The sequence below is a fragment of the Strix uralensis genome, chromosome 2, assembly GCF_047716275.1.
Source record: "Strix uralensis isolate ZFMK-TIS-50842 chromosome 2, bStrUra1, whole genome shotgun sequence".
Lineage (NCBI taxonomy): Eukaryota > Metazoa > Chordata > Aves > Strigiformes > Strigidae > Strix > Strix uralensis.
In genome coordinates this window covers 137995359-138010512 of record NC_133973.1, presented here as the reverse complement: position 1 = coordinate 138010512, position 15154 = coordinate 137995359, and the positions used below count along the sequence as shown (strand labels likewise).

The 15154-nt window shown below is 53.1% G+C and overlaps 1 protein-coding gene across 1 annotated transcript in view; it reads right to left on the bottom strand.

Annotated features, from left to right (window-relative positions):
* Positions 1–15154, bottom strand: part of CLPB (ClpB family mitochondrial disaggregase) — a 96550-nt gene that overhangs the window by 47034 nt on the left and 34362 nt on the right. Inside the window, exons 4-5 of the mRNA XM_074860611.1 lie at positions 14001–14104; positions 7218–7346 (exon numbers count right to left, since the gene is read on the bottom strand). Coding sequence (XP_074716712.1) covers positions 7218–7346; positions 14001–14104 — 233 coding nt within the window. The remainder of the gene's footprint in view (positions 1–7217; positions 7347–14000; positions 14105–15154) is intronic.

Sequence of the window (15154 nt, the reverse complement as noted above, 5' to 3'; positions counted from 1 at the left end):
GAATTTATCACATTCCCTTGTAAATATGAGCACGGAGAAGGAGAGAGGATTTCAGGCACTCTTGCACGACACCTGGCCCGGGATGGATGTGTGATGGCAGGCGCCAGGCCCGGAGCAAACCTCCAGGACAGAGCACCAGGGGCACGCCAAAAACACTGACCCTGACCCCCCGCCGCTGCTGCCTCGCGCTGAGGAAGGGCTGGGTGGCCTCTGAGGCTCAGGGGAGGACTCAGCCATGCTCCCCCCGACACGGGGGCCTGGGCCACAGGGGATCTGCGAGCACACGGCTCCGCAGGAGCAGGGATGCTCCCCTGGGCACGAGCACTCCCCACTTAGTGCAGGCCTGCAGGATCCCGCCCAGCCAAGGCAGAGTTTTTATTTCACACCAGGCTGGTTTTGCTCACGAGGACTAAATTACAGTCTTCACAAGTTCCTAACTCGAGCTCAAGTGAGGCAAAAAAACCCCAGCGAAGCCAGAGCAGCCTGTGGTTTTTATTTCCCCAAAGCGTGTCACAACGACGGCGGCTGTTCAAGACACACTCTCAGCTCTCCCAGCTCCCTGGGGACATGCCGTGCACCTACAATGGCTGCAGGGACCAAAGGGACCCTGGGTGCCTCTGTTGTCCCGTCGTCCCAGCTGGCACGGCCACGCCTGCACTGCAGGTCCTTCCAATAAATGAAATAAATGATAATAAAAAGATTTTGATGATAATAAACAATAATGATAATAAATGATCATCATTATGATAATGAAATGAATAAATGAAATTATTTTCAAAGGGAATCAGCTCGTGGGGGAAATTTTCGAGCGTACCATCTACTGTCTTGGGCCCCGGGGCAGCGCTTTGCAGCCTGATTGATCTCCAGGGCTCAATGGAGAACCAAGCAAGCAAAAAAATTCAGGTTTAAACTCACTGTCTGGTTGCATCTGAACCTCAGCAGGGAATTTCTGGGGATCCACCCATTCGAAAAGACCTCCCGCTCAGAGACCATCAGCCCGGCAGACTGGACTTCCGCGGTTTCTCAGGTGGTTTCCCCAGTTTTGCTCTTGCTTAGGGCGGTGACGCCCCTGAGCACGGCGAAAGGACGATGTCACCTTCTCAGGATGCGATCGGGCCCAAGGTATCTCCTCTGTCACCACGCGCTGGCTGCTGGCGACCGGGAAGGCCACAACTGCCCAACAATGTCCCCCACCCTCTGTACAACCAGAGCCCTTTCACCGGGGATGCGACCGGAAACGCTCCAAGACTGGGCAGAATTAAAACACGAGAAGAGCAGCTATAATTACAACCTGATTTTTCCTGAGAATACTGCAAGTGCTTTCACCTCCTGATGTCGAAAGACCCTCCCTGTAATTTATTTTCCCATCAGTCATCCTAGTCACGACGTTGGCAGTCGTACTGCACCGAATCAGTGAGCGTGGAGCATCACCAACTAATGTATGGTGCTAAATTTACTGGCAAATGGTGTTCAGATGTCTGGGTGACTGCAGCTGCAGCTAAAACATTTTCATAAATGGATGTTCCTTCCTTCCTCTCTCCCTTCTAATTAGAGATGTGGGCACTGAGTGACTCGGTCGCTCATGTTTTACCAGAGAGACTCAAGCACGAGCCCTGGGCATGCGGGTTTGAGTCTCTCAAGGCGGCAGGAGCGGTGAGGCTGGAGTCGTGACCTGAGCCCCGCTTCCAGCTTCGCCGGCTACGCGCTGCCTCACCTCCGAGCCCATCAATCCCAGTCCCAGAGACTGTCAGCCGGTATGAGCGCAGGGCCCAGTGCTGGAGTCCCACCGAGGGTCCCACACAGGGAGAAGGCGGCAGAGGGTGTTTTAGAGCTGGTGTTTCCCACACAGGACCGGGCTGTCAGCCCGCATGGCGGCTCTAGGAGGAGCTGGAAGCAAAGAGGGGGATGGCGGAAAGCAGAGTGGTGGGTGATGAGGAGGAGAGTATTGGGGAGAAAGAGACACATAATGAGCTGCTCAGGTCTGGCAGGAGGAGATGTGTCTACTTCCTAAGAGCCAGTCTGACCCTGCCCTGGCGCAGCTTGAGGCCATTCCCTCTTGGCCTGCCGCTGGTTCCTTGGCTCAAGAGACTCATCCCCCCTCTCTGCACCCTCCTTTCAGGTAGCTGTAGAGAGCCATGAGGTCTCCCCTCAGCGTCCTCTTCTCCACACTAAACCCCCCCAGTTCCCTCAGCCGCTCCCCATCACACCTGTGCTCCAGACCCTGCACCAGCTCCGTTGCCCTTCTCTGGACACGCTCGAGTCATTCAATGGCCTTTTTGGAGTGAGGGGCCCAAAACTGAACCCAGGAATCGAGGGGCGGCCTCACCAGTGCCGAGCACTGGGGTAAGATCCCTTCCCTGTCCCTGCTGGCCATGCTAGTGCTGATACAAGCCCATACACCCACTGCGTGTGTGTTAATAGGGTACAGCTACCCTGCTGCCCGCAGAAAGCTGAACCTTTTAATATTGGCTGTGTTGTGTAGCCAATTTAAATTCCGACATAATAAAAGCTCCCTCTAAAATGAAGAGACTTCCATCGTGAGCTGGAGACCCTGCCTTCCTTCCTCCAAGCCAAACACAAAGCCCTCTGAATCGATCGTGCCTGCAGTAGCAACTGGTGCACTCTGCGGACGTGAGCTCCCACCCACTCCTTCCCCTAAACACCCGTATTTATGGTGTCAGCTCAGGTCAGGAGACTGTGAAATGTCACCGACAACTGCCCGAAAGGACAACAGAGCAGCGACTTCGTCTCGCGGTCTGCTGGGCACACACATGCTGACCACAAGGCGATAAGGTCCTGGAGGGGTCAAGCGAGTCACTGAATGGGCCACAAAAGGCCAGGGATGTGGGGTGAGGGGCAAGTGCACGGGGGCTTCCCTTAAAAAAAACCCCAGGGCCGCACAACAGGGTGGTTGTTTTAGCAGAGAGGGGCCTTGGCAGTTAATGGCTTTGGCCCCGAGGGCAGGGCAGGGAGCGGAGGAAGTGTTGGGGAGAGTAAATGGGTAGTTAGTAAAAAAGGCAGGTGTAGGGAAGTGGAAGGGAGGGAGCGAGGGGAGCCTGTTCCATGTCAGCAAACCGGAGACATCCTATGCGGTGTCAAAGGCAGACGGCACGGGGAAATTATCCTCACAAAGGGCCCGGGGCAGGCACGCTGTGAAAGGTGTTCGATCCCCACTTCTGAGACCTTCGGCCGGGTATTCATCACAGATTATACTAACAAGGACGCGGGGAGTGCCGCTTTGTTAGCACGGGGAACCGGGAGGAGGGGAACGGCCCCAGTCAATGCGATGAAAACCTCGTGGCAGGCGCCAGTCGTGAAATCAAACTGTGGCGTGCAAAACTCCCTGAAAGGGAAGGGAAGGGTCTGCTGTAACTCTGCAGCTCCGAAGAATTCACCTGACACAGAGGGGAGAGGTATTTAGCGAGTAAATCCTCCTAAATTTTCATCATAACCGACCGCAAAGGGATGTTGTAGATGGGCTGGTGACTACGGATTAATCTGAGGAACGTCGCAAATTCTGCCTGGGGACCCTACAAGGACTTTCACGTCATGCACCAAGTGGGCATTGACTGTTACTCCCAGGATCGAAGCGCTGGGACACGCTCGTATCTCTGCAAGATGATGATTTTCACTTGACTCTTGAATCTGTTCCCAGGAGGATTTCCACGGGGCCGAATCAAGAACAGAACGGTGATGAGCGCTCGTCACATTTTAGCGCTACGCCTGACTAAATTCAGAATTCTCCCCTCGAGCTGGTACACAATCCCTTCAGCTGTACTCAAACACGGCCCGACAGATCGTTACACATTTTTTTTCTGCGATCCAAGCGAGTTCTTCTGAGCTGAGACACTTTGCCACGAACAAAGAAGTCTCTGAGCATCGGGGAGCGGAAGCGGTCGCTCACAAAGACGGCGGTGGCTGCGGTACAGACACAGAAACAGCTTTTGAACAAAAAGCAGAGTCCTCTCTATGAAGAGAGGCCTGTATTGTAACAGCACTCAGATAGCTGAGCAGGGGACAGGGGCAGAAATGAGCTGGACTTGCTACTTGCAATTATTTATTCAGTACGGCGAAATTCTTTAGTGCCAACTTCACCTATTTGCACCCATATTTTACCTGTACTCAGGATAACCACGCAGCTGCCTCAGTACTTTCAATCTGCTAATAATACACACGTCTTGCAAGGAGACTGTCAAAGGGAGAAACAAGAAGTGGGTATCTCTGTAAAAAATGTTATTCCAGCTTTTCCAGGCTGAGGAAGAGCTCCCAGCCTCTTGCTGGCAGCTCCGCCATCGCCTTCGCTCATGACCACGACATACGACGTCCCCGCGGCCGCGGCGGCTGTGTGCCAGCGTCCCAGAGGACGGCCTCTCTGCCCTCGCAGCTACCCCACGCTGGCATTTTTAGGCATTTTTTAGAGAGCAAACACTGCTGCTGAGATTCAGACCATCCCACGGGTGAAATACTCCCCAGCCTCAAGAGCCACCGGCTCACCCTGCTCGGATCTGCTCGCAGCTCCGCGGTGATGAGGACTTTTCCACGCCAGCACTCAATCGGTGCGTTGGGGGAAGCCCCCTTGACTCCTCCCACGCCCGTGGCAGCTCAGAGGGTCCTCCTGGAGCAGTTTCTTCACCCACCAGCGCCCTCAGACAAGCAGCCACCGCACACGTGCAGCTGGGCTGCGCAGCCGACATTCACACGGTGTCTACGGACGCTGCAAACACGGGGCAGGTCGGCCACGTCAGACAAAGGTGCTGGGCCACACCGGGGCTGATATTTTTTTCTGAGGACTTCCCAGGCACCGCACGCACGTGCTCCCACAGCCTACAGAGCAGCTGTCTGCTTTTCAGCTCCCTTCTCTGCAAGAATCCCCGAGGAACCTTGGCTAAATCCATTTGCAGTAGCGTTTCTTTCAGTGGCTCCTTTTTTTTGGGGATAATTTATAGCCATGAGACAGGGTTCTGGTATCTGGCAGCCTCCCAGAGAGAAATCCCAACCCAGAGTTATCTGGAATTCAGTGGTATTGAATCTCAACCTTTCACTCTTATTTTTCTGTTTGCGAAAGATAACAAGCATATGGTATAGATGAGCATCAGGGTTCAGTGTTCCTACAATTATTTTTCTTCATCCCTTCTGGGGATGTTTAGCCTTCACAGATGCTACTTTCCATTATCTTTTTAGTTGCTTTCTTAAGGAATGCACCTTACCTGGGCCTGACTTAGTTACCTGCCTGCCCGCTTCCCTAGAATTAACTCCTGAGACACCCACACCAGGAAGATTGTGACATTCCTAAAATTTTGGCAGAAATCAGCATTTGGCTGGACAGCTGCTGGAGAGGGTGTCCACTGCAGGGACACACTGCCAGCGTTCCATACACTGCCTTTGGCTGAAGGCTGCTGGCAAGCACATGCCGCACAGCATCACCGCTCCTTGCTGGTGCAGAGGTGACCCTGCAGGGAAGAGGTGAAATTCTTGCAGGGGGAGGAGCAGAAGGGACAAAGGCCACGGGTCTGGAGGGAAGCAGAACTCTACGGAGTCGCTCAGCGGTCTGCAGAACAATCTGCACGGCAGCAGATGTAGCTGATGGAACAGCACCCTGCGGCTCTTAGCGTGGCCAGCAGGGACAGGGAAGGGATCTTACCCCTGTGCTCGGCACTGGTGAGGCCGCCCCTCGATTCCTGGGTTCAGTTTTGGTCCCCTCACGCCAAGACAGACACTGAGGGGCTGGAGCATGTTCAAAGGGCAATGGAGCTGGTGCAGGGTCTGGAGCACAGGTGTGATGGGGAGCGGCTGAGGGAACTGGGGGGGTTTAGTGTGGAGAAGAGGAGGCTGAGGGGAGACCTCATGGCCCTCTCCAACTCCCTGAGAGGAGGGTGCAGAGAGGGGGGATGAGTCTCTTGAGCCAAGGAACCAGCGGCAGGCCAAGAGGGAATGGCCTCAAGCTGCGCCAGGGCAGGGTCAGACTGGCTCTTAGGAAGGATTTCTTTGCAGAAGGGGTTGTTGGGCGTTGGAATGGGCTGCCCAGGGCAGGGGGGGAGTCCCCATCCCTGCAGGGGTTGAAGAGTCGGGCTGACCCAGCGCTGAGGGATCTGGTGGAGTTGGGAACGGTCAGGGTGAGGTTCATGGTTGGACTGGAGGAGCTTCAAGGGCTTTTCCAACCCAGATGATTCTGGGATTCTGTGATTCTATGATGCAGATACACATTCAGCAGACTCTGGGTCTGGATAACGGCGTAACACAGACACAAATGTCACCCTGGGAAAGATCAGCAGGAGGGTAAAGATAAAAACCTGTTGTCATGGCAGCACACCTCTGTTCTGTTAGCTAAATGCATCTTCTTTTCTTCCTCTACTAGCGCTGATGAACTTTTTGCCCACAAAGATGGTCGAGCACTGCGACAGGCTGCTCTGAGTGGTCGGGCTGCGTCCACCCTCGGACGACCCAGCTGGTGAAAGCCCTGAGGAACGGCGTTTGGCCTCGCAGCTGAGCTGGCTTTGAACAGGAGGTTGGAGTAGAGACCTCCTGAAGTCTCTTCCAACCCGAACGATGCTCTAATCCTACGAGTTTTCATCTCTTTAATATCACTGAGGTTGGAAAAGACCCTTAAGAACATCGAGTCCAACTGTAAGTATCTCTACAGACCTGTCATCTAGAGCTGTGAGTACATAAGAGATGACAGTGAAGCAGGATCTGTGAGGAGAAGAGGTCTGTGCTCTAATCAGGACGACCAAGAACCACACAAGCTCATTTCTCCCAACTCTCACAAAAGCTGCATTGCCAAGTCACTGACAGCACCTGAGCCTCAACCGTTCCATGTGGGTACTGGTACCTACCCAGAGCCTCGTCTACAGAGCAGATCCATTCCCCGCAGAGCAGGGGCTCTTCGATTCCATGCCACAAGGTACATAAGGGCTATGACAGATGAGTAAAGTGTAAATTGCAAAACGCAACAGACAGACCAGGGGATGCATCCCCACCAAACTTCAGGAAGAAAGGGAAGACTCAATGATTAAGAGGAGAACAGCCGCCAGAAAAACCACTGGAGACGAATGGGAACACAGAAATTAAAAATTGAAGAGGTTAAAGCAAACAGTGAATCACATCTAATCCTGGCAAAAACGAGTGTGGTCCTTCTCTGAGCCTGATGGTTCTGTGGGACTGGGCTACTCAGAAAAAGTGTCCCTGGCCCAGGAGTTGGTCGGAGCTACAGAACTCACCTCCATCCAGCAGCAACTTGACGGTCAGGTAGTCATCGGCCAGTACGGCATAGTGTAGAGCTGTGCAGCCCTTGAAATTGGCTCGGACGTTCAGGCGGTTGTTGAAGTCGTCCTCCCGGGTTACAAGGACTGCAGGGGAAGAAGAAGGAAAGCTCAGCTCACGGAGATAGTCAAGACCTGCTTGTCTGAATGTGCACCAGCAGCATGCACCACCCACCCCCCCCCAGCTCTGGAAGCTCGTTAAGGGCCTGATGGCCTTTTCCAGGAGACAATCAAGACCCCGGTGGGGGTTTCTGGTGGCTGCCATCCCCACGCTACCGAGCAGCAGTGGAGGTGAAGACAACAGGGTTCCCACAAAACTGGTCACGGCCTTCACAGAGCCCAGGCAGGGGAGGAGGTGGCTGGAGAAAGCCCAGAGACCTCTCGGCCTTGTTCTAACTGTGGCCTTTTTGCGCCTTCAAAGTGAAATCAGGAGTCAACACAAGCAAGTAATACAGAGACTTCTGCCTTTTTTTCCCCTTTTATTGGCCAGTAGGGTCACCAAAACCTACAAGCTGTAACCAAGAGGAAAGAGGCGGTGGGGCTGAGGGCTGACAGCGAGCCCGTGGGACAGCAGGCCACTGGGAATGCCTGGGGGAACTCCTCCGGGTCAGGCTAAGCTTCCCCACTCCCACCGCTCAGGTGCCCAGCTCCTCCGCCCAGAATCACAGAATCATCTGGGTTGGAAAAGACCTTGGACACGCTCGAGTCATTCAATGGCCTTTTTGGAGTGAGGGGCCCAAAACTGAACCCAGGAATCGAGGGGCGGCCTCACCAGTGCCGAGCACAGGGGTAAGATCCCTTCCCTGTCCCTGCTGGCCACGCTAGTGCTGATACAAGCCAGGATGCCATTGGCCTTCTTGGCCACCTGGGCACACTGCTGGCTCATTATCAATCAATCCCCCCCAGGTCCCTCTCTGACTGGCAGCTCTCCAGCCACTCCTCCCCAAGCCTGTAGCACTGCTGGGGGTTGTTGTGGCCCAAGTGCAGCACCCGGCATTTGGCCTTAGTGAAACTCCCCCAGCTGGCCTCAGCCCATCGCTCCAGCCTGGACAGATCTCTACTCCACACTTTCCAGAAATGTCAAGAAGTAGCCACTGAAAAGCAGGAACTCTTCCAAAAACGCTTCCTTTCTAACCAAGAAGTACTACCTGCCGCAGAGCATGATACTCAACTCAGTTCTGCTCCTGTCCATACCTACGCACTTGCCAGCTTTGGTTTGTGCTGAAACCAGCTGTTCTTTGGGACTTTTAGCCCGTGTTTGCTTAGCCACCCGCACGGCGTGCTCCGTGAGGTGTATTCCTCGATGCTCCCAGGATGGAAATAACTCATCATAACACATTTTCCAGCTCAGTAGGAAGCCTGGAATCCCCTGAGCAAATGCAATTACACCGAGCCCTGGCAGGTTTTGTGAAATCAGACCTAGAAATGGTGAGGTTTCTTTGAACAGAAACCGCTGCTTTCTAAAGCTGATTAATTATAATTTTTTGCTCCCCTGAGCTCTACTGAATGCCAGGATGCAACGGAAACTCTGCACAAGGGAAAGCTCAACGACTTGTGCCTGTGGGCCAGAGCAAAGCTGGGCCACGGCGTTCCCAGGAGGACAGGAGAAGGACTGCGCGGTGACACAGACCCACTCAAACGCTAAACCCTCCCCAGCAGGTGCAAAATCAGAATCTGAAGCGCCAAGTAGGAAGATCGGGGAAGGCGCTAAATCAAACTGATGCGCAGAGCACAGACTGAACGACGTCTGCGACGGTCCCATGCGAGCTTAGACCCGGATGCGTGGTGGGAGAGGTGAAGGTGCCTCCACTGCCAGCGCTCTTAATCAAAGACCTATTTCTAGATGCTCTTTCTGCAATGGGAACAAATATTCTCCCAAGCCAGGAGAAAATCACTCCCGATACTCACAGAATTCCAGAATCATCTCAGTTGGAAAAGCCCTTGAAGCTCCTTCAGTCCAACCATGAACCTCACACTGACCGTTCCCAACTCCACCAGATCCCTCAGTGCTGGGTCAAACTCAGTGATTACTACAAAGCAGTGGTGATGTCTGCGAGCAGAAGCTGTGACCCTGCCCACCATCGCTTGGATTTCAAGGAAATTCCTAATTCTGGGAGTCTCCAGCAGACCAGTGCATGTGTCCGGGGTGGGCTCCAGCACCCAGGGTCCACAGGAGGGGTCTGCAGCACCGATACTCCTCTGCAGCTGGTCTAAGGGTCAGGTATTAGAAAACCTCCTGGTTTTTAAGCCCTTCGCTCTGGTCATCAGCGAAAACGAACAGTGGAAAAAAATAAAGTGGCTCTTGCTAGGTATTGAAGGAAACACCACGCTGCTGATTCGGTGGGAAAGGAGATTTGTGGGAGCAGAGACGGGACCTTCACGATATCAGCCCTCAGAGCATTCAGTGCCCTGGAGTAAGGCCTGACCTAAGGCCTGGCCAGACGGGCAGTCATGGCCACCAAGAGGTTCTGCACTTCCCGGTCGAGAACCCCAGTTAAGAACCAGTCGACCTTCCCAGTCAAGAACTCCCGCTCTCACGTCAGACAGGAGGGCAGAGCCCACCCTCATTTTGTTATAATGAGCTGACGCTATCGCTCAGGGCCGTGAGCTTGGACAGGCACTGCACTATATCTTGATTTAGGGATCTGGTGGAGTTGAGAATGGTCAGGGTGAGGTTAATGGTTGGACTGGATGATATTCAAGGTCTTTTCCAACCGAGGTGATTCTGGGATTCTGGGATTCTGTAATTTTTGAGGAAAGGGAGACTGTCATGGCCAATGCAGAGTTAATGGAGACTGAAGAAGCCCTCACTGAGCTGGGGGAAGGGGGCAATACCTGGCCACGACCCTTCCCAACCCTCCCAACTTTGAGAGATCCCACAAGCACACAGCCCCACCATGGAGCCCCGGCGATGGAGGGGCTGGCACGGGCTGTCTCCCATGGAATCAACACCACCCAAATTGTGGGCAAAATCCTGCTCCTGGAGGTGCGCTCAGCTCTGAGGTGAGCAGGTCTGTAACCAAAACTCAGTAAAGCCACGTTCAGGGACTTCACCATCAAGAACCTGAAAGGGCTCTGAGCTTGTCCCAGCAAAGCACCTCGATTCCTGGGTTCAGTTTTGGGCCCCTCACTCCAAAAAGGCCATTGAATGACTCGAGCGTGTCCAGAGAAGGGCAACGGAGCTGGTGCAGGGTCTGGAGCACAGGTGTGATGGGGAGCGGCTGAGGGAACTGGGGGGTTTAGTGTGGAGAAGAGGAGGCTGAGGGGAGACCTCCTGGCCCTCTCCAACTCCCTGAGAGGAGGGTGCAGAGAGGGGGGATGAGTCTCTTGAGCCAAGGAACCAGCGCCAGGCCAAGAGGGAATGGCCTCAAGCTGCGCCAGGGCAGGGTCAGACTGGCTCTTAGGAAGTATTTCTTTGCAGAAGGGGTTGTTGGGCGTTGGAATGGGCTGCCCAGGGCAGGGGGGGAGTCCCCATCCCTGCAGGGGTTGAAGAGTCGGGCTGACCCAGCACTGAGGGATCTGGTGCAGTTGGGAACGGTCAGGGTGAGGTTCATGGTTGGACTGGAGGAGCTTCAAGGGCTTTTCCAACCCAGATGATTCTGGGATTCTGTAAAGCAAGCAGAGCGGGCGGCAGACCCACAGCGGGGCAGTCCCCACCTTCCCTCCAAAGAGCTCCCAACACGTTTCCAGAAGATTTGAAAAGTTCAGAAGAGCGAAACACTGCAATGAATACCTGATGCCGCCCTAGCCCAGCATCTCCACTAATGAACCGCAGTACCTCCAGAAGATCAATTAATGCCCTGGCTCCTTTCCTTTCCTGGGTCTTTTCTCCAAGCATCCAGGGTGAGTATGTATATTTATTTATTTGTCGTCATTTCCTACCCAGGGAGGAGCAGGATAATGAACTGCGTGCGTCAGGGAAGATGAATCTGAGATACTAGGGAGCAGTGCAGTAAAGAGATTAAAGTGTTATTATTGTTGGGTTTTTTCCCCCATGGTCCGTTGTGACAGCTCGGCCGTCATCTGTAAAAAATGTCTCAGAGAGAGATAATCATCGGAAACTCAATAAAGCGTCAGGGGAAGCCTCGTCTACCATCAATCACTGGGTGCCTGGAAATTTTCAGCCCTCTGTCTCCCTTCCTGCCATCCATATAAATGTCTGTAATATATTTTGTGCAGTGTTTGTGGAGCATACCCTCTCGATTTGGATGTTTTTATGAAAAAATATTTATACACGAAATATGTAAATGTGTAAAAAAAGTAAAAAACAAAGGCAGTTTCTCTCTCTCCCTCTCTTCTTAAAAATGCAACTGAATTTATTCTTTTTAATAAAACATGTCAACCAAAGAATTAATGCAACTTCTTACTGAGTGGCCTTATCTTTTCTTCCCCCCAAAAATATATAATGTTATAGGGGGATGAATGCAGACAAAAACAATTAACTTTATTGGTTGATATACTTTGTCTTAAATAAAGTCTATGTACATGCATTATGTATTGGCATTCCATTGCTCATTTTTTAATGTTGTTTCATGCATTTTGCATTCGCTGCTACAGCGATCTGATAGATGCATGTTCTCACTTCCATCAAGGAGCAGGTCTATCGCACGGGTGGGTTGCAGTGAGGGATGGGAGCGGGGAGCTTTTAAAAATAAAGTAACGCCCTGTCAAAACTGTCCCCTCACTGATTCATCTTCTTAACTCGACCTGTGTTTTGCAAAAGGTTCAAATATTGCACCTTCATTAGAGTTTAGAGAGCTTTCAGCTCTTGGTGGGGAGGCAAAAGGCACAGACAGAATCCCAGAATCCCAGAGTCATCAAGGTTGGAACAGCCCTTGAAGCTCCTCCAGTCCAACCATGAACCTCACCCTGACCGTTCCCAACTCCACCAGATCCCTCAGCGCTGGGTCAGCCCGACTCTTCAACCCCTCCAGGGATGGGGACTCCCCCCCTGCCCTGGGCAGCCCATTCCAACGCCCAACAACCCCTTCTGCAAAGAAATCCTTCCTAAGAGCCAGTCTGACCCTGCCCTGGCGCGGCTTGAGGCCATTCCCTCTTGGCCTGCCGCTGGTTCCTTGGCTCAAGAGACTCATCCCCCCTCTCTGCACCCTCCTCTCAGGGAGTTGCAGAGGGCCAGGAGGTCTCCCCTCAGCCTCCTCTTCTCCACACTAAACCCCCCCAGTTCCCTCAGCCGCTCCCCATCACACCTGTGCTCCAGACCCTGCACCAGCTCCGTTGCCCTTCTCTGGACACGCTCGAGTCATTCAATGGCCTTTTTGGAGTGAGGGGCCCAAAACTGAACCCAGGAATCGAGGGGCGGCCTCACCAGTGCCGAGCACAGGGGTAAGATCCCTTCCCTGTCCCTGCTGGCCACGCTAGTGCTGATACAAGCCAGGATGCCATTGGCCTTCTTGGCCACCTGGGCACACTGCTGGCTCATTATCAATCAATCCCTCCCCCAGGTCCCTCTCTGACTGGCAGCTCTCCAGCCACTTATCCCAAGACAGACCAAGGGATCATGTCACCATCTGATGTTGGCTCTGCAAACCGTGCAGGGCAACCAAAATCTCCGGGCAATTGGCGCTGCTTCCTCCACTTCTCTCCTTACAGCAGCTAGAAAAAGCTTTACCCTCAACACCGGAGATCAGAGCCCAGAAACGCAGGCCCCGGGGATGCAGCAGCGCCCGGGCAGGCAAGTGCTGGCAGCTGGCCGAGCTCCGGCAGGGCGAGGGGGATGGCGGGGACGCAGGCCATGCTCTGCCAGCTCAGGGCCCAGCCCGGCGGGTCAGCAAGGTGCTCGGAGAGGCTTCTGGTGTGGGTAAGGCAAGAGCCGGGGATGTTTTAGCAAGGTCAGGTCCTGCCAGAGTTCCTGCCAGCCCAGGGACCAGAAACATCTGAGAAACATGCAGCTGGGCACCAAGATACCCCCTGAGATCACAAAGCCAAGCAAATGAATCACCGTTTATCGTCATAAAAAGTGGAAACAGTCTGGGAAATTTAAATCAGTCTGAATAAACAGAGCAGGGCTCTGAGCAACCTGCTCTGGTGGAAATATCCCTGCCTGTGGTGGGGGGGTTGAATCAGATGACCTTGGAAGGTCCCTTCAACCCAAACCCTCTTGTGAGTTTAAGTCTGCATCAGCACCCCAGCAACGGGGATAACGTTAGGCTGAGATTGGAACTTGAGACATCGGCCAAGAAAAGTCACAACAAGATGAAGACACTGCAAAATATTTTCTCATTTTCATGTAAAAACTTCAAGGGCTGAAAGCTAACACCAACGCCTGCCCAAAAATCAGCAGCAGTAATTGCAACCAGTGACATCATTCAGATTTATTTCAACTAGATGAGTCTTTCTTAATTTTATATTTATTTCTAAGATCCAGAGTAAGGCTACTGGTGGACTATACTGCCCCGAACCCTCCTCCTTCCCCAGCAAGAGGCTGCATGTGGGTTAACAGGACGATGCTCCGATCTACAACTTTTTTGCTACGTTCTGGCTATATAAAAGCAGGTTATCTCTAGGACGTTGAAGGATTGCTTCTCATAAACACCTACATCATGTTTTCTCTCTCATCTTCAGACGTACCCTCACCCACGTACCATCAGTTACTCTGCATTTAAATGGAAGCTGAAGCTAGCTCTAAAAAAATAACGAGGTCAAATTTCCATTTCAAAGCCAGGGAACAAAATTTTGGGAGGCGAAAAGCAAATGCAGGTAGCTGCACACAAACAATATTACCTTCCAAAGAATGGAGGCCTTTTTCCTTGGCAGTCTCATACACGCTGCTGAAATCATCTCCGAGGTTTGGATCTGCATTCGCTGCGAGCAGGATCTTCACCACACTGTTACAAATCAGAACAAAAATAAGGCAGAGGTAGGACATGAGTAACTGAAGCCCTTCAGAGGCTGAGAAGGGAGACAGGGCTCAGAAAGCTCCTCAAACCCCGCCAGCTAGCGAAGGGAAGGTAAACCAACAACCACAATTAAACAGTTCAACAGTCTGAACCCAGCTGGGTGTGGGAGGCACTGGGGGCAGAGGTGACACTGAGGGGCCACAGCCCTCCCACAACGACCCGCACAGAACAGACCCTCAGCGTGAGTCGTATTCCCAGCCCGCCGCGGGAATCTGAAACGTCCTTGTAGCTTTGCAGGTCTGGCTCAGTGGTGTAAACTGTCCCCAGCCACAGCCAGAGCCTGACCTTGGCTCCGAGGCCCTACAATTTATGGCCTTCACGGTGTCTCTGCCTCAATGCAGCTGATGGAAGCCACCCATGAAAAGGCATCTCCTGCACCCACATGGGCTATGAGAGACAACTAGTCCCTCCTCGCCTCCTTCTGCCCTCACAGGAGGAAGCACCAACCTCAGCAGTTCAAAAATAAATTTCTATTGCATTAATTAAATGGGGTTCTGGAAGAAAAGCATCTGACTGCTGCATGAAGTTCAGGCAAATACCCGTCTCTGAGAACCAGACAATTCGTATGAATCACGATCGAAGACAGCCTGCTCCTCTGCAACCAGCCTGGCACTGCCGCGACTTCTGAAGGAGGTTTAACCTCTGAATTTGTAGAGAAGGTTGCAGAGAGGGGGGATGAGTCTCTTGAGCCAAGGAACCAGCGGCAGGCCAAGAGGGAATGGCCTCAAGCTGCGCCAGGGCAGGGTCAGACTGGCTCTTAGGAAGGATTTCTTTGCAGAAGGGGTTGTTGGGCGTTGGAATGGGCTGCCCAGGGCAGGGGGGGAGTCCCCATCCCTGCAGGGGTTGAAGAGTCGGGCTGACCCAGCGCTGAGGGATCTGGTGGAGTTGGGAACGGTCAGGGTGAGGTTCATGGTTGGACTGGAGGAGCTTCAAGGGCTTTTCCAACCTCCATGATTCTGGGATTCTGGGATTCTGAGA